At 46.7% G+C, this 21,153-nt stretch overlaps 7 protein-coding genes across 8 annotated transcripts; 4 read left to right on the top strand and 3 right to left on the bottom strand.

The window, feature by feature from the left end:
- Nucleotides 1–2,577: 2,577 nt before the first annotated feature.
- Nucleotides 2,578–6,546, bottom strand: DFL_001598 (uncharacterized protein; the record flags this gene model as incomplete). The annotated part of the gene is made up of 6 exons (XM_067630239.1): nt 2,578–2,670; nt 2,806–2,940; nt 3,020–3,592; nt 3,646–5,832; nt 5,897–6,253; nt 6,322–6,546. 6 exons carry the CDS (start codon nt 6,544–6,546, stop codon nt 2,578–2,580), a joined length of 3,570 nt encoding a protein of 1,189 aa, XP_067492903.1.
- Nucleotides 6,547–7,015: 469 nt separating this feature from the next.
- Nucleotides 7,016–9,360, top strand: DFL_001597 (uncharacterized protein; the record flags this gene model as incomplete). Its single annotated transcript, XM_067630238.1, has 3 exons — nt 7,016–7,157; nt 7,219–7,386; nt 7,445–9,360. 3 exons carry the CDS (start codon nt 7,016–7,018, stop codon nt 9,358–9,360), a joined length of 2,226 nt encoding a protein of 741 aa, XP_067492902.1.
- Nucleotides 9,361–9,619: 259 nt separating this feature from the next.
- DFL_001596 (uncharacterized protein) lies at nt 9,620–10,816 on the bottom strand (the record flags this gene model as incomplete). The annotated part of the gene is made up of 5 exons (XM_067630237.1): nt 9,620–10,039; nt 10,120–10,336; nt 10,392–10,435; nt 10,499–10,548; nt 10,660–10,816. The coding sequence occupies 5 exons, from the start codon at nt 10,814–10,816 to the stop codon at nt 9,620–9,622; spliced, it is 888 nt and encodes a 295-aa protein (XP_067492901.1).
- A 1,405-nt stretch (nt 10,817–12,221) lies between these two features.
- Nucleotides 12,222–13,285, bottom strand: DFL_001595 (60S ribosomal protein uL22; the record flags this gene model as incomplete). Its single annotated transcript, XM_067630236.1, has 4 exons — nt 12,222–12,380; nt 12,464–12,651; nt 12,882–13,095; nt 13,283–13,285. The coding sequence occupies 4 exons, from the start codon at nt 13,283–13,285 to the stop codon at nt 12,222–12,224; spliced, it is 564 nt and encodes a 187-aa protein (XP_067492900.1).
- A 490-nt stretch (nt 13,286–13,775) lies between these two features.
- On the top strand, nt 13,776–14,955 carry DFL_001594 (uncharacterized protein; the record flags this gene model as incomplete). Its single annotated transcript, XM_067630235.1, has 3 exons — nt 13,776–13,899; nt 14,020–14,835; nt 14,897–14,955. The coding sequence occupies 3 exons, from the start codon at nt 13,776–13,778 to the stop codon at nt 14,953–14,955; spliced, it is 999 nt and encodes a 332-aa protein (XP_067492899.1).
- Nucleotides 14,956–16,678: 1,723 nt separating this feature from the next.
- Nucleotides 16,679–18,000, top strand: DFL_001593 (uncharacterized protein; the record flags this gene model as incomplete). 2 transcript variants are annotated; one of them, XM_067630233.1, is made up of 3 exons in its annotated part: nt 16,679–17,220; nt 17,303–17,693; nt 17,755–18,000. In XM_067630233.1, 3 exons carry the CDS (start codon nt 16,679–16,681, stop codon nt 17,998–18,000), a joined length of 1,179 nt encoding a protein of 392 aa, XP_067492897.1. The 2 variants fall into 2 exon arrangements, with proteins under 2 accessions (XP_067492897.1, XP_067492898.1); XM_067630234.1 differs by lacking the exons at nt 16,679–17,220; nt 17,303–17,693 and having other exon boundaries at nt 17,758–18,000.
- Nucleotides 18,001–19,207: 1,207 nt separating this feature from the next.
- Nucleotides 19,208–20,983, top strand: DFL_001592 (uncharacterized protein; the record flags this gene model as incomplete). Its single annotated transcript, XM_067630232.1, has 6 exons — nt 19,208–19,326; nt 19,404–19,459; nt 19,617–19,730; nt 19,805–19,953; nt 20,015–20,752; nt 20,810–20,983. The coding sequence occupies 6 exons, from the start codon at nt 19,208–19,210 to the stop codon at nt 20,981–20,983; spliced, it is 1,350 nt and encodes a 449-aa protein (XP_067492896.1).
- Between the last annotated feature and the right edge of the window lie 170 nt (nt 20,984–21,153).

The following is a 21,153-nucleotide window of genomic DNA, read 5'->3' as shown; positions in this document are numbered from 1 at the left end:
AATATTCGTACTCACCGAAAGAATATATAAGAACAGGCACGGTCCCGCCTAAAGAAAGTCGTCTCAGATATAATATCAAATACAAAAATAGTTGATAGTAATCTTGAAACCAAGCAATCGATATCTAGATATCGATGTATCTAGTTAGGGTAAGTCAGTTGGTTCCGATGAGGGGTTGTCGGTGTTCTATCAGGTACTGATTGTACCGAAACTTTGGATCGATTTCAACAATAGTCGAGAGAGCCGCACTGCCGCAATCTTTTTCTTTCTTTCAAATGCTCTCCTCAGGAGTGCCCAATTAATTCTATAATTATGCTGTAGTGAATGAATCTGTAAATGATCAAATGATTAAATCGACGAAGTCTAGTCAAAGTGTCGTCGTACGGGTAAAAGGAATGCGATCTAGAGAAGTCAACTCTCGATGGAGAGGACAGAAAAAAACGATGAAAAAGACGCAACCAACGAGAATAAAAGAGAGTCAGAGGAATTGTCGTGTCCTAAGCCACGTTCTATCTACAACGTTAACGTTCGAGTACCACCGCACGAGAACTGTCGTGTGTGTCAAAACAAGAAGACGAGAGAAACGTATGAGAGTGGTGTTCCCTTTAAGGTCCGGATTTTCAAGATCCATTCACCGGCCCCATAGGCTCCTTGGGCGCCCTGATTCGAAGCGAAGTGCCCCTTAATGGTGTCCACCCTTCATGCGCATGGATTGTTTAGCACATTGAGTGGCTACTAAGCCACTACTGGAAACCTTCCGCATCTCGATAAGACCAAAGGCGTGATGGTGAGATGAGAAACAATGAATGGAGAAAATTTGGTATGGCTAAGCTCTTGGGAAGATCTTGGGTGAGCAGGCGGGATTCGTGTGCCCGTAACCTTGGTGGAGTCTGCATTTTTTTTCATCCAATTGCTTTGGGAGCACTGCAAGAGCACTAGAAAAGAGTGACCTCAAGACACGCCGTCGATTGGCCTGGCGCTCTGGTACCTGCAGCTCCGAGACAGCGACAAACAGGGATTCAAGAGCTTTGGTCCCTCCACGCCTTCCCTTTATATTGCGGCGCATGCAATCTGAAACGAACTGTCACTAAAAGCGGACAGCCGCTGGTTCGTAGACGTATTTTTGCAAAAAAAAAAAAAAAAAAAAAAAAAACAGTGTACATAGTATTTTTCGAATTCTTATTTGGAGATGTCCCAAAAATTGCACAATGTTACAGTACCCGGGCGAAGCCGCTCGCAAACTGTTGGTTCCATCAATAGGCGACTTGGCTGTTGAGTATCTTAGAGCAACAAGTAGTACCCGAAAATACTTTCAGATGTTTATTTTCAAAGACAACTCTTCCATCCGTTAGCCAACTGTCGAAAATTCTCGAAAAAATGTCCATCTCGTTTCTCAACACCGAAATCGATATCGTCGTCTTGTCAAAACCTCCTGAAATAAAAGTTTGCTTTTCACACGGTTTAAGATATCGCCACCAACGGCACTAAAATTACCCAAAGGAGCATTGGCCGGATCTTCCTGCGTGATAACACGGAAAAACCTTTGTCTTGGGTTCTCGGGGGTTCGGGCTTGGCTATTGATACGAGGCTTGGCCAGAGAGGAGCATTGGAAAGATGGAAGGAACAATCAAGAGGCCTGGCCTGTGGCGGTATGGCCTGATAAACGTGCCAAATATTCTTGTTCCTTTGAGATATCTTTTTTGCTATTAAAGGACCCTCGAGTTTCATGTTAATCTGTGTTGACGCCTTCGCCCACGTTGATATGGTTGACCCACGCTGGCCCAGATATGTTTCGAAACGCCAGTGCAAGCAGTCAGACCACCCCTTAAACTCGGGACCCATTCTTCGACACCAGTGCGCATCCTGATTCTTGGGAATTCGGCCATATCTTCCAATATATCAGAAACGGTCCCACAAACTATAGAATATTCTTTTTCAAGGACCAGACAAGTGCGCTTCCTCTGACATACGTGGACGGCGGGGTTACAACGATTATTCTATAATATTCGCGGCTCGCATCAGCGGAATGGTCTCAAATGTATTCATGATGTTGATATCAATCGACTATCAGGCGATATTCGTGATTCAAAGCGGGATTCTGAGAATTATTGAAGCTGACCGGTCCGAGATTCTGGAGAAACGTCAAGATAAGATCGGAGTGATCGGATCTACGCCACCGTGTAGTCACAGGCGAGATGAGAGGTGGTTCATGCGTGCTGGAGGTCCCATGATGGCATTTTATTTGCTACTCTGAGGCTCCCAAAATGGGATACGCTCCCGTCGGCTCGTCGGGAGATTTTCCCTGCTGCGAAACAGCCTCATTCCCCATTTTGATTTCATCATAAGCCTGTTATCCTACCCAAATCTATCGACAAGAATTTTTCTCCTTCATTCAAAACACCATCACTAAATATGCATATATCGTCATCCACCTGAGTTTACGCCAAGATGATAGTGCATACGAAGCAGATCCTGAATAAAAAAAATCTCATGATCCCACTGATGCATCGGCAGCTGCCGGGACATAGCCACGACTGCTAACGATGTGTCCCGTAGATTGTTATTGTATCTGCCCACTTATGGCTCCTCAGGAGCTGATGATGTCCCCGCCTCTGCAGACTCAATTCTCGGCCCTAGTTCCTCACATTTGTCGATGAATTCGCCATTGACCTAGGTTATCCACAATTGAAATTGGATCAGTGACCTGCCGCTTCTTGGGATGTGCCACACAAAATGTCGGATATGCACCAACATTGAGTGGACTCCACTCCTTGGTGGGGGTGAACCATGGCTTCAACCACCTACCTTGACATTCAACGTCTTTAGCAACGCAAGCTCAACCTTCTTCTCGTTTTTGACCCGAACAAGATCACGTAAAGCACTGATAAGAAAGCCAGACAAAATTTGAACCGACCAATTGTCAGGGATCACATTAAGCACCTTTATAATATATTAGTTAGCCCATTCAGAACCCACCAGTTCGCCAGTTTCAGTATAAGCTTTTGGGGGGAATGCTCACATGTTGGACATCTAGCCAGCCTCCAAAACGGTCTAGCAGTGAACTTGTCCGTTCTAGCCGAGCTTCATAGTCACTAATATTTAGGAACTCCACCAACAGTATGTTCAGCATTTTGCTTTGTTCACCCCGTGGTAGTGGTTGTATCGAGCCTGACCTAGACCGTTGAAACATCGACAACGCTCCGTACAGGCAATAATTGATGGCGGTATCAAAATCTTTCAGCGAATGGCACAGCATCTTGAGGACCTCCTCGTGATTCTGTTCCTTGCTGTAAAATATGACCATCTCTGCAATAAGCACCTCTTTCCACGGTTCCACTTTGGCTGCGACTTCTGCAACATTGTAGGGGGTTGGACCACTCAAAAAATCCAATAATACAGCTCTGTTCCGCCACCACTCTTCTCCTCTTGCATTATCATTCAGAAATTCGCTGTACGTGGGCTTCGGAGGATGTAGGGCCCGATAAAACTCTGTCGTCAGGTGCACATCCTCCTTCAAGTTCGGGTTGTTTTCCAGGTCCGCGATCATTTGGTCGAGGAAAAGGGAAATGAAATCGTTAGCATATGCAAAGTTCTAATTCTTCGTTAGTCTGTTGCCCTTATTGAGATGGAGAGTTCATGCCTTGCCTTCTTTTGTACCACAAGGTACTCTAAGTAATCTTTCACCGCGTATGGTGCGTCCGCCTTTAGTATTCTTATGACAGTCTCGGGCTGGAATTGAACTTTGTTCGTCTCGTCGGTGAAAATCTGTACACCAAGCTTGGGATTCCTCCTCGCAAGCCACCCACCATACTCCTCGACCAGCGCCGGATCCTTAATCCGCTTCAAATAGTCTTTGACAATTAGTTCGCCGTCCGGAAACTCGCCGTTCTCGGTCCCATCTCCCTTAGCCAGAATTCGTCGCCACGTTGCAAGGACATCTCGGTATTGCTTCTGTTTTGCGTACAGCCTACTGAGAACAAAGAGGCGACCGAATTCCTCGAGAATAGTGATTGCTTTAGGGATATCCTCGACACCAGAGTCTACTAGTCCATAGAGATCCTGTCGGATGGCTCTCTCGATGCCTTCCAGGGCAGGCGTAGGCTTCAAAGTTGCTCGGTCAAGAATCAGCAGCACCCGTAGATATGCCGCGTCGATGGTTGCGAAAACTTGCTCCTTGTCTTGAACACTCTCCAGTCCCTTCTTTTTCCTCCAATCTTTAAGATATCGACTAAGGAAAAGAAGCGTCCCTCGGTCCGTTATTGAGGTATTCCGTTTATCGTATAATAGTGAACGTAGGAGATCCTGGATACCACCGTAAACCCATAAGCCATTACTCTTCTTGTCAATGACAATATCTCTTCGGAAAGATGGTCCAAAGAGAGCTACAACGAGTCGAGGATCGACGCCGCCCTGCCGAAGTGCTTCGTCTGTTTGCGAGAGTGTATCCTCGGACACACTGCTTGCAGAAATTAGACAGATTCCCAATAATAGAAGCCCTAACTTTTGCCTTATGAATCCCAGCTCATGAAATCTTGCCTCGGTCGTTGGTTCCATGCTATGGACGGCTGCCAAGCACCTTAGAATTACAGGGACATCTCGTGTTGAAGCTGCATCGATCGATTGCGGCAATTGTGAATCCATGAGGAGAACCATCGGCGTCTCAAGCATTGAGTAAATCTTGTTTCCTATTGTAAGGACGAGGTGAGACGATGTTGTGCTTATACGAGTTGCGATCGTTTCTTCTTCTGCACTACGCTTCCGATCAGCTGAGTCCGCTGTTGTCTCGTCCGAAGACAAATAATCAGACGTTTCGCCAGCAGTATCCTCGGAAACAGAAGGAGTTTGAGGTCCCGGGTCTTTCGGTGCTTCTTGAACCTTCCCAGATACCTCTGCCTCATCGAAGTCTTCTGCAGTATCTTCCTCTGGGCCAGGCAGCTTGGTTATTGTCGACAGAGGCTCGGTCGGGATGACTGATCTCTTCCTCCTTGAGGGAGGTTTATCCACAATTTTCAACTTGACCAACTTGAGAAGACGAGCGACCCTCGGGATACCACCCACTTCTACCCCAACTGTTCGCGACACCCCTACAGATGAAGCTTCAAACTCGCTTGGATTCCCTGTTGGCAGTGGCAGGATCTGCTTTATAGGTCCATATACGCCACCAGACGGCGCCGCGGCCTCTTCAAGTCGGTGACATTCCACTGGATGCTCACCCCCCACAATCGCAATTACCCATGATTCGTCTATCAGAATTTTTCTAGGGTATCTGGTGAATTCTAATGTTCCACGGAGTACGGGTTCGCCGTTGATATCGAAGAACATCCCGACACCTGCCTCATTGAGTTCCGTTCCGGTCGTCACAAGAAACTCATTCGGGCTTGGAGAGGCGATGTTAGGACTTAGAGTGGGTTTAGGAGGAGGAGGCGGGGTTTGCACAGTTGGCTGAGGAGTTCCTGCTCTCGATCGAGCTTCTTCTTGTGATACTCTTGGGGCAGGCGACCCAGCCCTCGAACCTGTACCAGATGGCACAGGGCTATGACCATGTAGGTCCGCCGAAGGCCTTCTCCCAGCCGCACCGGCTGGAGTAAGGCTCCCAGTTCGAGAGTGGCTCCTCATAGAACCTCCAGATTTTACCCCTAAGGAACCGGTTGGAGGATTCGGGGATATAGACCTCATAGGCTCTGGTTCGATAGGAGAAGTCGTTTGTCTTATTGGCGGTAGGGGTATCATCTTGTTATCGTTAATATCAACTAACGCATAGCTTTGGTTGTTTGCAAGACACGCGCGATGCTGTCGTAATGAACATTCTAGCGACTGAGGGAATGGAACATCCTGTATTCTCGTGAGATTAGGTAATGATATGTTGTATATGATATAACCAATGCAGTTAGCTTACCCTTATAAGTCGGACTTCAGCTCCAACCCGAAGTAATCTAATCATCCGCCTCTGCCCTACGAATACTACCACCCCTCGAGGGTCTCTAATTTCAGCCTCGCCTTCTGCGAGAAGTCCTCTGAGGGCGAGGTCGTTCTCATCTACTGTAACCCATGATACCTCCTTTAACTTTGTCGCAACTGGTGATAATTCCGGGAGCGTGTAGAAAGATAGCTGATTGTTACATATAACAGCTGCTCTTTCGACTGGCCCAAGCAATAGGATTTTCTGAACCCCGGGCGGGTTCTCTAAGTTTGCAGGCGGGGGTGAGAGGGGTAATCTGAATGCAAATATGTATTGAGATTGTTCTCCAGGTTCCTAAAAGCTGCGTCAGTAATGTAACGAATCAAGTATCCAAGCTTTAGCTAGCAGCATCACAAACTTACAGCTGGAATTTTCATAAAATGTAATATCTCTCCAGCCGATGTTCCCACATACAGATGGTCCCCCCATATATCCACACAATTGACTTTAACATTCTCCTGCTCTCCAGTATCCAATGGTAGATCGTCTACCAGCTTTTGCAATATATACGGCGCAGCTCGTTCATTGGCGCCCGCATCGCCAGCTACGAGGGACGAAGCTCTTGGTGGAAGCGCAGCGGTCTCCATAACATCATGCCCCTCGCTATCGACCGGTCGGAGGGTTTACGCTCTTATCATGCTGCTTCCAGCAATATTCGGGTATATGCGACCAGATTTTCCTAGCTTGCATACAACAAGTTCCGCCGTTGTCGAGAGGTAGTTTTTCCAGGTTCCAGGTCCAGGTCCGTGTACGCGTGGAGGCAGTCGGAAGGGTTCAAGTTGTTGTGGTTCGTTAACAGCTGCCGTATTTACCATGGCCTTTTCAACCCCAACTTCCGACAAGTCCGTCGATGAGCTGCCCAGTTCCAACATTCAACCCTCCGAAAAACCACGTTGACGAATCGATCGCTGCACGAGACAGCGGGCGACCACAGCCTCTGGAGGATACACAGGTTTATGGGGTTTCGGGCGTACCCACGAGGCTTTTTTATTTGACGGTTCGGGTAGTAGGAGGAGCAGGAAAGCGAAGGGGTGCCGCGGAATATAACTCGTCGCTATGTCGCAATCAGGGTCACCGAACGGGACTCCCAGGAGCAGCCAGGATGGAGGAGCTTCGGATAAGGCCCGATCATCCCTCGATGCTGCAAGTGCAGGGGATGCTGAAAACGCCTTCCAGAAGGCGATTGCGGCTTGGAGGAGTACGTCTTGTCAACCATAGCGCGACGCTTGCCGTGTTATTTTATGCTAACTTCGAGGCAGGCATCGATCTATCATCACTTCAAAAGCAACTCGACTCGGAAGCCAGTGAGATCATTACAAACCAACGGGATGACTTGGTGGAACGAAAGGAGGTCGCGCAGAAGACGAAGGACTTCCGTAAGCTCAGCGATGCTGACAAGCTTGCTGAGTATAAGGGATTGCTAAAAGGTACTGTATATATAGCTGGGGGCATGCTCTATAACTCATCTAGCTAACATTGATACAGCGTATCAGCAGTTTATCGATCATATATCTAACCACCGAAAGTCCACCGAGTCTCTGTTCCTGAATGTGTACAACCATCTCTCCGAAGCTCCCGATCCTTACCCACTGCTAGAAGCGACAATTGATTCCCTCGTCCAATCGGAAGACGTCTCGCGGCTCACTTCCGAGAACAATTCGTTACGCACCACGGTCTCGCGTCTTACGTCACAGAATCAAAACCTTGAGACAAGAATAGATGATCTAAAGAGGGAAGCTTCAAGGAAAGATAATGAAGGCAATAGAGCTTTAGAGAAAGCAGAAGAGGGGTTTCAGGCAGTCCTAGAAGAGAGGACAGCCAATTGGGAGGCCAAAGAGCGTAGCTTACTTGAGAAGATTGAACACCAGGAACGAGTCATCAAAGAGCAGAAAGCGAGTTATGAAGCTAGCCTGCGAATGGGCAAGGTCGCGGAAGGTAACGATGATGATGTTGGTGGAGCTAGCCTGGCCGAGCTCGAAATTGTCAGCAGTGACCTTGAACGAACTTCCATGCGGTTGACCGAGATGGAGCACCGAAATGAACAGCTGAGGGCACAATTGGCACAAGCTCTCGCAGCTCAAAACAATGCAAGCGGAAAATCTCAAAAAGAACAAGATGAGCTTGATGGGGAAATCCAAAGATTGGAGAGTGTCAACTCGAATCTTCTCAAGAAGATGGATAACCTAAGGTCAGAGAACGAGGATAAATTTAGGGACTACGAGAAGAAGGAAAGGCAACTCGAACGTGAGGTTGATATGATCAAGAAAGAACGCACTGTGCTAAAGGACAAGGTTAAAGCATGGAGTGATTACGATGAGATCAAACGAGAACTCGAGGTCCTCAAGACAATTGAATTTTCCACTGGCGACGACGATGAAGATGGACATGCAAATGAGGTCGATGTCACTGGCCAAAACAAGAAAGAAAGTCTTGAGCAGTTGCTCCTAGCTCGAAACAAGAAGCTAGGCAATGAACTCACCGTTCTCCGTGTTTCTCACCAGGACCTTAGCAGTCGTCTTTCTGATCTCCAAAGGCAACTTGACTCAACCTCTAAAGACCTCGCTGAATCCCGAAACCTAAATAATCAACTTGAGGACGATCTCCAAAGGGCTCAATCCCAAACATCTTACGCCAATCCTGCCATGTCAGTGGCAGGAACATACACTTCCCGCTATCCTGCTTCTCAAGCCGGTCATTTTGGCCCACGTAGCGGCGCTCGCGTCTCTCCTACTAGCTCAATTATATCTGGTAGAACCGGCCAACCGAGCTTCGACCAACTCCGCGCCGCCAATGCCGAGCCTTCATCTGGTATTCTTCCCATGCTCACAGCTCAACGAGACCGCTATAAAACCCGCAACTCCCAACTCGAAGACGAGCTCTCACGGACGCAAGAAACAGTAACATCCCTCCGTCAGGAGATCGCCAGTCTCCAAAAGGATAACCTGCAGTTGTACGAAAAGACCCGTTATGTATCATCATACGGTCGCCCTGGTGGATCAAACGGTCGAACAGGTGCAGTTGGCGTACATAATAACCCGACCACAAGTTCCGGGTTGTCACTGGACAGATATCGCGCCGCTTATGAAGCGAACCTTTCGCCCTTCGAGGCATTCAGGACTAGGGAATCCGTGAGAGCATACCACCGCATGGGGGTTCTCGAACGGGTTCTATTTAGCCTCACTCGCATGGTTATGAAAAATAGAATTACGAGAAATCTGTTTGCGGGCTACTGCTTGTTTTTACATTTGTTCTGTATCGGAGTGTTGTATTGGGCAGGCATGGGTGAGACGGAGAAGTTGGGCGGGGTATCGATGAGCGCTGGGGAGACTATACCTGGCGCTGTGGGAGGTGGCCCGGCGGCTGGAGAGTGGAAGGCCGAGGAGGCACCAATCCCTGGGTAGTAGATGGGTATCGTTTGGTCGAATTTTCTTTATATTCTTTGTGAGGGTTCAACGCTAGCGCCGCGCCTAGTTGTCGAAAAAGCCGGTGTTTTGATAGAAATGTATTTTTATGCGCGTACAAATTCTTTAGTTGATTTTATAGCTGGTTGGAGAAGGTAGAATTAATGCATTGGATGAAAACTAAAATAGTAGCATACGAGTTATGGGTATCCATCTCCTATATACATACAACGATTGCGCCATTCTCTTTGCAATACGCTTATGCGCTGACTGGCTCCAAGGTGACACTGCCAGCGCTGGTATCCTCAATGAAGATGCCGCCATAAGTCAACCCTTCATTGGGTCTCTTGCTCTGGTATCCCTCCTTAACAACATCGATCCCTGCAGGACCGGTTGGCAACTTCAACAATCCAATATGAAATTGACCCTTTCCGCTGGCGTCATTGCTAACTGGCCCTGCAACCTTTGCAAGTGGGGAAAGTCCGGTGCTATAATAAACTGTAATCAGATTGTTATCCCAATCACTCTCAATGGCGAAGTTATGCCATTCATCTTCGGTAAATGGAACGTTGAGGAGCTCGGTTGGAGCGGATGAGGTGGAAGAAGAGTAGAGACGGAGTGTTTTGGCGTCAGCGAGGGGCCATGACTCTGCGAATGGAGTGCCAGTTTTCAATTGCCACTAGATCAAAATATTAGTTAACCTAATGCGCAAGCCAGCAATTCTGCTCTGGACCATTCCTAGGAATTAACAGTACTTACAACATGAGATGAATAATCCTGTGTCTCAATGAAGACTGGTTGGTATTCATGAGTATAGTTCAAGGGCCTAGTAGGATCAGTCCTGATGGAGAAGTGGTGGGCTGTAACGCCATTGTTGGTGGCATCGTCACCACTGTTCACTCCAGGAAGCAGCTCAGAACGACGGAATCCAGTCTGTGCGTTTTGCGGACCGCCTGGAGCGAATATAGATTTGTTACTGGTCTGGGGGTTAGCATGATTACTAAAATCCTCAACTTCAATCATATACGCACTTGATCTTTACGATCAACGACTTTCCGTTAAGGGGAACATCAAACTATTCGGTAATGTTAGATGGTTCTTCAACTGCCATATCTAAAATTATGGTATAGTTTCTTACGAGGGAGTCTGGAATATTTGGGAACTGAATAACTTTCGACCATGGTTCCTCTGTGAGTAGTATAAGCGTTAGAATAATTGCATATACAGATAACAAGTCAAGACACAATATATATATATATATATACTTGCCTCCCAAAACATATTCCGCATTATACGGACTTGTCGCATAGCTATCGAACTTAGCGGCCCTAAAAAGTGGTGGAATCCTCCCGTCAAAGACGATTGGGTTGACACCAATTGTCGTCGTCGTCGTCTTGGTTGTCGGAATGGCTTGCGCAATTGCTGTGAAAACCACAGCGGGGATGATCAAATTCATCTTGAAGGTTTATTTATCGATGGTAACGACAATTTATCGATTCACAAAGGATTACGGTCCAGATAAGCTTTTCCTACCGAAGAAACCAAGAAAAGGAGAAGAAAGGCCAAAGAACAGCTTGGAACGAGAAGTGGATCTTTTGTATCTCCTTTTATAATCCCTCAACTGCTCTCTAGTAAAACCTGGGGTAACGTCACAAATACCATTAGGCTAGGGTCGTTACCTCTAGTTTTCATGTACTACATCATAGGCTATAAATGAATCCCGGGTTTATTCGACAAAGAACGGGTATGGGTATACATCGTGTAATAGACTCTAGATCTCGCATCATATATCAAGGGGTTTACTAGCTATAGAGGGGCTCCCCGGAAAGTAGGATAGCTACGAATTCTATTATGCGAGAAGGAGCGTGTTAGCTTGCAGCGAATATATTGATTCGCGAATTCCGTGATGGGGGTGGGAGGGTCGGATAAATTGTAGACAGGCTGAAGTTTCTAGATGTTTACTGGATGGGGTAATTTGCAGGGATACATGGGTGTTTGGGAGAGCTTTGAGGGCGGACCGTGATACCGGGAGCCCGCTTACAGAAATATGGGAGGTTGGAGTAATATATAATTCCGAAAGGAATTTAAATCTGGGATTCATGATGGAGAAAGTCTAAAAATTCAAGGATATGTTGGAGGTTAGAGTTTGAAGGTGTTGTAGAGAGGCTGAGCAGGTTGTGGCGTTCTGTGTAATAGGGTGTGGCGGTGTGTCTATCTGGAAGTTTGAGCATTGTAGCCACGGAATTAGTCCTATGGGGTATTCATCCTTAGTTCCATCGTACCTACAGATCCCATTAGCCTCGAGGCCAGCCGCTAGTCTGCCATACGTGGATTCGTAAAAGAGCGTAGCCATAAATCATGAATCATCTCCATACTTTTAAACTCCTATTTGACATGAATGAAACAAAGTCATATCTACTGGTTCTAGCGCCATGCCACATCTTGAAAAGCGTAGTGATTGGTTGGATGATGATTGTATCATATTCGGATTCCCTCATTCTATGGCATCTTTGCCCTACAGAAAAACGTCCGGAATAACCCCGAGTCCCAGAAAAAAGAAAAATATACAACATGACCCATCAGTCACCCCGCCGCAATCCATAAAAGCGCAAAGACGTTCCAGAAATCGGGTTGGAAGGATCATAAGACCAACCCTCTTGAGTTCTCTCAAACAAGGGTAATACGGGAGCCAAAGTGGATTAAGGTATAGCGGGTTGAGGTGATGCAGAGGTGGTGGAGGAAAAGAAAAAGGTGGGTAGCGGCAGCCATGACATTATATAAAACAAGTGTGAGGAAAAAACCTAAAAACACAAGGGACGAAAACACCCAGGAAAGAGATGCTAAAAATTAAATCAACATGTTTACGACGAGGTGATCTCGTGTCGCTTGATGTTGGTTAATCTGCCGCGCTGCCTGGTGTTAAGTCTGACGACAGCCTGTTCCTTTGGCTTCTCGACGGACTCATCTTCCTCGGAAACGACAACTTCGATGTGGCAAGGGTTGGACATGTACGGATTGATCTACGATATTGTTAGTATCCCGAGTTATATATAATGAGCCCAGGATATGGACAATCGTCTAGCGTTTGGATTAGGCGACGTACTCTACCGTGAGCCCTGTATGTCCTTCTGCGCTGCTTAGGGGCCTGGTTAACCTGAATGTGGGAGATGACGAGTTTCTCGCCGTCAAGGCCTTTCGATTCGGCGTTGGCTTCGGCGTTCTTGAGGAGGCCGAGGATGAATTCGGCAGACTTCTCTGGCCAGCGACCGAGAGGGGCACCGAACTGCTTGGCTGTAGTTTGGCAAAATTTCCAGTCAGCCATGTACTCCCAAGTTGTGCAAACGATTTCTATATCCTATTTTCAAATATGATAATAAAAATACTCCGCATTCCGATATCACAGTTCAATTGATGTTGTAGAGTTGTATTCGTATCCTTCCATTTATTCCATCTTTATACCTCCATCTCGAAATGCCATGGCCTTCCAACAAAACATCACATCAGAAGCTCAAGTCACTAACCTTGGGCGGTTCGTCCAGTGCTGCCGTTGAATCTCCTCATTGGGATACACTCCTTCTTCTCCCTGACATTCTCGAGGTAGACAAGGGCACGAGCAAGCTTCATGCCGCTGACAGCCTGAGCAGTCTCGCGAGTGTTTTTGAAAGAAACACGGAGGTAAGAACCGCGCGACTTGGCGGACTTGTTGGGGTTTTGGGGAACGGCGGCGTAGCGGACCTATATGACGAAAAGAGATTGCCGTCAGTATGGCTGTTCCTTCGTATCTTCGTAGAAAGTTCGAGATCTCGATGTTGAAGTATCATGTCGATGGCGGTTGAACGAACAAGTTCTGTCGAGCAGCTTCGGACGCACGCCAGTCGACAGGATTTCCAGCATCGAGCATATCGAGAGCAATAGAACTGACCATTTTGTCGGTGATGGGGGATGTCGTAAAGAAGACCGGGGTATGAGAGTCGAAGTTTGTCGGATGTGAAGTTGTCGATGTCGTCTGTTTGGCGCTGTTTCTTCTTCGACAGGCGAAAAAATTGGGAGCACACACATTGCAGCCAAGACGAGGCGTTTGTCCAATCAAAAAGTGTTGTCAGGGCTTCTAACCCTCACAACGCGCCAGTCCCAAAGCGGTTAGTTAAATATTTTAAGCCGCATGAGGCTTGGCAAGAGAGAAAAAGTAAAGAGCATTGGAAAATTTTTGGTTTCAACATCGCGGTAGAAGACACTAACCCAGCCATCCATCCATCTTTCTCTTCGTCACTCAACTTCTTCAACTCCAATTCGTAACGACAGACGTAGTTCCTCGTTACTTTACTTAAGCGCGTATTTACTACGTCGTATCGCATGCTGATACGACAAATACGTAATCCTTTTCGATAATCTTTCTTCACATACAAACCGAATAAATGGCGTTCACACCTAGAGGAGGTCGTGGTGGTGGCGGCGGTCGAGGTGGATTCGGCGGTGGCCGTGGTGGTGCTGGCGGTCGAGGTGGATTTGGTGGCCGTGGTGGTGCTTCAGGTGGAAGAGGTAAGCTATTGCAATATTACATCCTTCATTGATCGTGCGAACGGTTTCTATCGTCGTTCGCCATCAAGGTCTTCATGTATTATGACTTGTTCAGGATCTAATTACAATTCTATCTACTAGGAGGTAGAGGTGGTGGTGCAGGTGGCCGAGGAGCTGCTCGTGGTGGCCGAGGTGGTCCCCGCGGCGGTGGACGTGGTGGTGCTCGCGGTGGTGCTCGTGGAGGTATGAAGGGAGGCGCCAAGGGTGGTGCTAAGGTCGCAATTGAAGTTCACCCACGTCATCCAGGTGTCTTCGTCGCTAGAAGCACCAAGGAGGATCTCCTTGTCACTAAGAACTTGGTCCCTGGAGAGTCCGTCTACGGCGAGAAGCGTATCTCCATCGACGCCCCAGTAGAGGCTAATGCCGACGGCGAAACTGGCGTCCCAACCAAGGTCGAATACCGTGTTTGGAATCCTTTCAGATCAAAGTTGGCTGCTGGTATCCTTGGTGGTCTAGATGAAATCTTTATCAGACCCGGTGGAAAGGTCCTTTACCTTGGTGCCGCCTCTGGTACCTCCGTTTCTCACGTCGCCGACATTGTCGGCCCCACTGGTTGCGTCTATGCTGTCGAGTTCTCGCACAGGTCTGGACGTGATCTCATCAACATGGCTAAGAAGAGGACAAATGTTATTCCAATTATTGAGGATGCTCGTCATCCAATGAAGTACAGAATGCTAGTATCCATGGTCGATGTCGTCTTTGCCGACGTTGCCCAGCCGGATCAGGCTAGAATTGTCGGGCTGAACTCCCATCTGTTCCTTAAGGACAATGGTGGTGTCGTCGTCTCTATCAAGGCCAGCTGTATCGACAGTACCGCCGCACCGGAAGCCGTTTTCGCAAACGAGGTCAAGAGACTCAGAGCTGAGAGAATAAAACCACTAGAACAGTTGACACTAGGTATGCGACTCACAATCCTTTTTCTTGTTGCGCGTCAAATGATTAACATTGTTTTCTACAGAACCCTTCGAAAGAGACCATTGTGCTGTTGTCGGCAGATACATTCGCTCGCAGTCTTAGGCAGATTATTTACCCGTTAAGCTTTACAATACCCTACTCATCCACGATAACGCGGCTGCCTCCATTGGTTCCGCAGTCGGTTCGATGGCCCTTACGTCGCTTTGTTAATAATCTACCCAAACTCGGGAATCCGGAAATCCAGTGTGCCGCCTACATGTTGAATTGGGCGACAGGTAATCCTTAGATTGTCGAGGATTTCCTACATCTCTTTTGCATAGTTTAATGTCCTCCCCCCATGTTCTAACCAGGAGTTTGGTTCCTAGTGGCTCTGCTGTTTGCTGTTCTCAGATGTGCCTGTTCGTTTTCTGATTTACCTTTGCGCTGTATATTATGAGTGTACTCTTACTGGAGGTCTAGGATAGCTGTATCAATAAACCTTGATATCTGATAGAAATTGTCGTTTTAAAGTGCCACCTTATCAGGTTTCTTATCCGTGAAAGTTTACTTATGCAACCTGGCGATTATTGATTGACGGCATGATGACCGGGGCCTTGTGCACCCTGTTAAACTTCTTGACATAAGTGTTGCTGAATCCAACCACGACAAACTATTTACCTAGCTCGGGGCTGTAACAGATGTCAAAATACAACAGGGAACTCCATATGATGGCTGTATGCTAGTAATGTTCTTCGACTCCAGGAAACCTTGATTCGATGATTATAAATAGTTTACGGAGATCGAGTGCTACTCTACCCTACTCACGCGCAAACTATCGAATTATACTCGCCCTCGAAGGTTGTTCACGTGCTCAAGCTTACATACTTAGACCTCTTCTGTCGAGGGGTAGGCTCGGGAACAAGAAGTTAGCCAGCCTTTCAATTGCAATTGATCAAAGTGGAGACACATTTCGCGAATAGACAAGAGCTATCTGACAGGAGCAACTGGCAGGGCTCTGACAATTCGCATTCGCACCAAAGGTATATATAAAGAACTTCTTCCTTGACTTTTGTTCAAATTCTCGCCTACCCTCTAAGTCATATCTCATCCAGATATTAATCATAAGTCCAAAATTTATAATCAGCCCAAAGGGCCGAATGCAATATATCCCTTTGGCGTCGGCGAACACGTGAAATAGTTCATGAAGCCAAAGTCAGAAAAAGTGGCTGAACATCCCAGATCCACGTCCAAAATTCCCACCCCATGGCCCATCCAAGTATCTGCCATGTTTGTTGCCGATTGGCTTGGTTCAGCCCTACAGATCCACCCCATCGCCACCTCCTAGCGAGTAAAAAGACGGCTCGAGCACAGTACTCCCACCAATGCGATGCATAATCAGATTGTAGAGTGCAGAGCAAAAACGAAACTCAAATTTAGGGCATTGGCAAATCTGCATGTTTGTACGATTGGTACGTTGTCGGCAGCGATTGATAACATTCGGTGCAATATAGGTATATTTTTTTTGCCATTATTGACATGGGACGGAAAAGCAGATTGCACCTTTTTCTCGGAGGGGTGGTTGAATATAGGAGATGCATACAATACGATGCAATTGGTAAAGAACTGGTTCGGCTTTGTTTCGACCAGAAAATTGAAAGGTGAACTGTGAATTGAAATTAGGAGGGCCGGCCATAATTACAGAAGTTCTATAAAGCCAAGCCTTCCCGCCCTCGAACATTTACCGTAGAACGATATTGCGGGAAGTCAATCTTTCATCTTTCGCCAATATTTCGATCCGATTTCACTTTGGTCGGCGTATACCCTCGAGTTCCACGATCTTCCCAAGATGCGCACCAAAAAATTGTTTACCACTGCTTTATTGGCGGCCTCGACCGTAAAAGCCCAAAGTTTCCTTGAGGTAGTCCAAAAGACGCCAGAGCTTTCTTTGTTCTCCGCTATAGTCTCTGGTCTCAACGACACCTTCACCGACCTCCTAAAATCCCTCGGACCTAGCGATGCTGGTCGCACGATCCTTGTCCCAAATGATCAGGCCATCCAATCGTTCATGGTCAGTAACAATATCAAGTCACCTGCTGATGTTCCCGTAGAAAAAGTCATTCCCTTCTTAAGCTATCATGTGCTGGTGAACAACATCAGCAGCGCACAATTCGCGAAGCCAGGGGGTGCTGTTGTAGAGACAAAGCTGCAAGATGAGAGGTATGCGCTTCTGGGGAATAATAGTGGACAGGTTGTATTTGGAACACGGAAGGAGAGTGAGGAGAAGAAAAAAGCAGCGGTTGAAATCAAGAGCGGTGTTGAGGGTGGTGCTGTGCAGATTGTGAAGCAGGATGTGGTGTTTAATCAAGGTTTTATCCATGTGGTCGATGGGTGAGTTCTATTCAATCGATTATCAACCTCGTGTCAATAGCGGGTGGAAAAATATAATACTAACAGTCCATATTGAGGATAGATTTTTGACCTTACCGACGAATTGCTCGAAGACGATTGAACACCAAGGTGCCGAACGTTTAGTAACATACATCAAGCGTCTCGGTCTTCTGGATACTCTTGACAGCTACCCCGGTGCAACTTGTTTCGCCCCATCAGATGCCGCAATCGAGAATGCTCTTCCAGTCCTAATGAATATGACTGACGCTCAATTAATCGATGCGATCAAGTTCCACACCCTGTTAGATGCCTATTATACACCAAATCTGAAGAACGGTCAAGTCATTGAAACTTCTTTGATAGGAGCTTCGATCACCGTTAATGTTGTGGATGGGGATTATTACTTTAATGGAGTGCTAGCGAAAACCACTAATGATATCGCAAGGAACGGCGTGGCTTATTTACTTGATGGGGTATGCATTCTCCGGCATAGTTGGAATTTCTAAACTCGCGAATTTAACGATATATGTATAGATCATGCCTCTCACATTCAATGGCACAATAACACCGTCCATGCCGTCGACTACATCTGCTCAATCGACATCGACTGCCCCTCCGACTGGCACAAGCACTGGTGTAGAAGGTACTGAGACCACTGTTGGTGCGGGAACAACTACACCGGCGCCTACTGCTATTGGTACTCCGAATGTCGCCGCCGCTGCCACAGCTAGGGGATCGATATTTATGGCTGGCGCGTTGGCTTTGCTCGCTCTTTTCTAGGGGCGGGACTTGACGGGGTGGTAATGGCCACTAGGTTTAAATTTAGTAACAGAGATGGATCATGATGTCATGAATGATCGATGGGAACTGCATATACAATCTTGCTTAATACTGGTATTCAATAGTTGAGAATTATCAACTAACTTACATCACATTGTAATTTTCGCATCTCAAGCCTTTTAGTTTATAGTACTTGCCAATAAATTTTCGCTTTTTGTTATCAACCCCAAGCTAAAGTTGCTTGATAGCATCCGGTAGCCTTCTAGTTTCGAATCTACTTAAGTAGTTAGGCTCCAGTGACCACTTCGTGGAGTCTGGGTATGAGACCAAGCTCCAGTATCTACAACGCAGACCACGTGTGGTATTTTGCTCATACTCTGAAGTGGCCTTGAACCGGGTCGTCGATATTTGGTCTAGTGATTTGCAAATTTGTCGCTATATTCCTGCTGCTCTGAATTCAAATATAGAATATCGCAACTTTCATTTTCTATATGTTACGTTATACACCCTTCAGGTGGTTCACAAAAACATGCGAATCTGTGGCCAGCGCCATTATACTATTTGCTAAATTCACCTATTAACAATCAAATCCGAAAAATTCTGTGCGCGAGACTAATCGACAGCAAATGGAGAATTAAGCACACTATTTCTTCGATCTTCATAAGCTATACAATTATAAATAGGCAAGAAGATCTACATCCTTTCAAGATAAAATGCAAAGCTTAAAGAGAAGCAAAAGGTGTATGTAACCTTTGGTGCGATCCATCAAGGGCAGTACTGCTTAGATGTCTGTAGGCTATACCGGATGCTAGATAGGTTTTTAGGAGCCTCATCTTGATAATTTTGATATTTTACCTAAAGCTTGATCCACGTGACACGATTCTCCATATCACGTGACTATTTGAAGCTCACAATGTGATGACGCACAACACTTTTTACAACACTTTTTTATGGGGGGCCTCCGCGGTCGAGGCTTCATATTATGAAAGAACAAATCTTCCAACCCGTATTAAAATGGCATATTTGAAATCGGTTACTCTAAGCGACACCAAGAAAATTAGAATCGTGAAAGTCGGCGGAGTATTTCAGGATTTAGGTTGGTGGGAATATCGGATGAAGGAGTCGAGGAGACTGTTCCCCAGATTCGCGAATTCGGATGTGTCACTTGACACTTCATCCTAACGTTCAACCTCAATCCAAGCTCAAGATGTCGACAGAAATACCAATTGCGTCGCCGGCGGATACTCAAGATGCCACAGTCGGTATCATAGGCATGGGCGACATGGGTCGTCTCTACGCCAAAATGATATCAGGAGCAGGGTGGAAGTAAGTGTTCTAATCTTTCCATTGAGCATCTCGTCTCAGTTCCCGAAACCGGCCAATGCTCACGATGTCCTATCTAGAGTCACCGCCTGCGACAGGCCCGATAAATACGAAACCCTGAAAGTTGAATTCCAAGGTACCGAAGCCTGCCTATCCGTGTTCGAAATAGTATGACACAAGTGCGACATCTTCATGTTGCACAAGTTGTTTAATACTGAAGCAATTGGAGCCCAGGCTAAAGAACAAATTCAAATCCCGGACGACCTGGATTGTTCGCTCTTTTTATGTCATAGGAAGTTCTATTACTATTCTTGAAAACGGGCATTTAGTTTCGCGATGCAGCGACTATATTATTTATAGCGTCGAGGCTGAGAATATCGATGCGGTGGTGAAGCTCTACGGACCCTGTAGGTTCCGAAGTACCCCAACGAGTGCTGACGGTGCTTGAGGGCTGACAAGGTGCTACCTGTGGAGCTTATAGCTACGAAAATGGGTGCTATTGTGGGTGGACAAACGAGCTGCAAGGCACCAGAGATTGCAGCATTTGAGAAGCACCTGCCTAAAGATGTGGAAATCATCAGTTGCCATTCACTGCATGGGCCGAAGGTTGATTCTAGAGGACAGCCATTAGTAATAAACTCCGAGTTTCAGTAGCGCTCTTCCTTTGGTCCTAACATTCAGCGTATGACAGGTGATTATACCCCACCGAGCTACGCCTGAGGGCACGGCTCTGATAACTCGGATCCTCTCCTGCTTCCGCTCAAAAACAGTACAACTTTCTGCCCAGGAACATGACCGGATAACGGCAGATACGCAGGCCGTTACCCATGCGGCATTTCTAAGTATGGGTACCGCGTGGCATGCGAATGCGCAATTTCCATGGGAAGTCGAACGTTACAACGCTGGAGGCATCGAAAACGTTAAGATCAACATTATGATGCGGATATACAGCAACAAATGGCATGTTTACGCTGGCCTTGCGATATTGAACCCAGCAGCGAGGGACCAGATCCGAGCCTATGCCGAGAGTGTGACTGAGCTATTTAAGCTCATGATCTCACATAAGAAGCAAGAATTTTCGGATCGAATTATTGCAGCTGGAACCGCTGTATTTGGTCGACATCGTGGCAGTCTATTGCTGCTAAGAGATGATATATTGGATCAATATTCTTTATCGTCGGCACAGATTCCGAAGAGTGAGAGGCGACCTAATAGTCATCTCAGCTTGCTGGCAATGGTGGATTGTTGGTGGAAACTGGGGATCGTGCCATACGACCATATGATCTGCGAGACGCCATTGTTTAGGCTGTGGTTGGGGGTTGTGGAGTATGTGTATCGGGATAGACGGTTGTTGGAAGAATGTATTGAGACGGCAATGGAAGACGATACATTTAGGATGGATGATATCGAGTTTACTTTCGCAGCTCGGGTGGGTAGCATACATATCCTTCAGCAAATCTCTTTTTACTAATCCTTATGAATATAGGGTTGGAGTGATGCGGTAGGCTTTGGAGACTTTGAGAGTTATAGGAAAAGGTTCGAAAAGGTGCAGACGTATTTTGCGCCGAGAGTGGCCGAAGCGACGAGGTTGGGCAATGAAATGATTGCAAAGATATTTGAGAAGACGAGAGATGAGACTAATGAGGAAACTACTGCATGAAGAGGAAGATTGTACATACGATACATAGAGGGCTATGAATTCCGGTGTACATACTCTGGTAAGTTGGAAGAAGTCTCGATGTCTCTGCGAGGAGACTCTTAAGCTCTGAAGACTTCGTAATTATAAGAGGTTGCCTCGGCAACCAGCATATCACAAAAGACATCGATGTC

This window comes from Arthrobotrys flagrans (genome assembly GCF_004000055.1).
Source record: "Arthrobotrys flagrans strain CBS H-5679 chromosome Unknown unitig_3, whole genome shotgun sequence".
Taxonomy (NCBI): domain Eukaryota; kingdom Fungi; phylum Ascomycota; class Orbiliomycetes; order Orbiliales; family Orbiliaceae; genus Arthrobotrys; species Arthrobotrys flagrans.
This window is presented reverse-complemented; position numbering and strand designations above follow the sequence as displayed.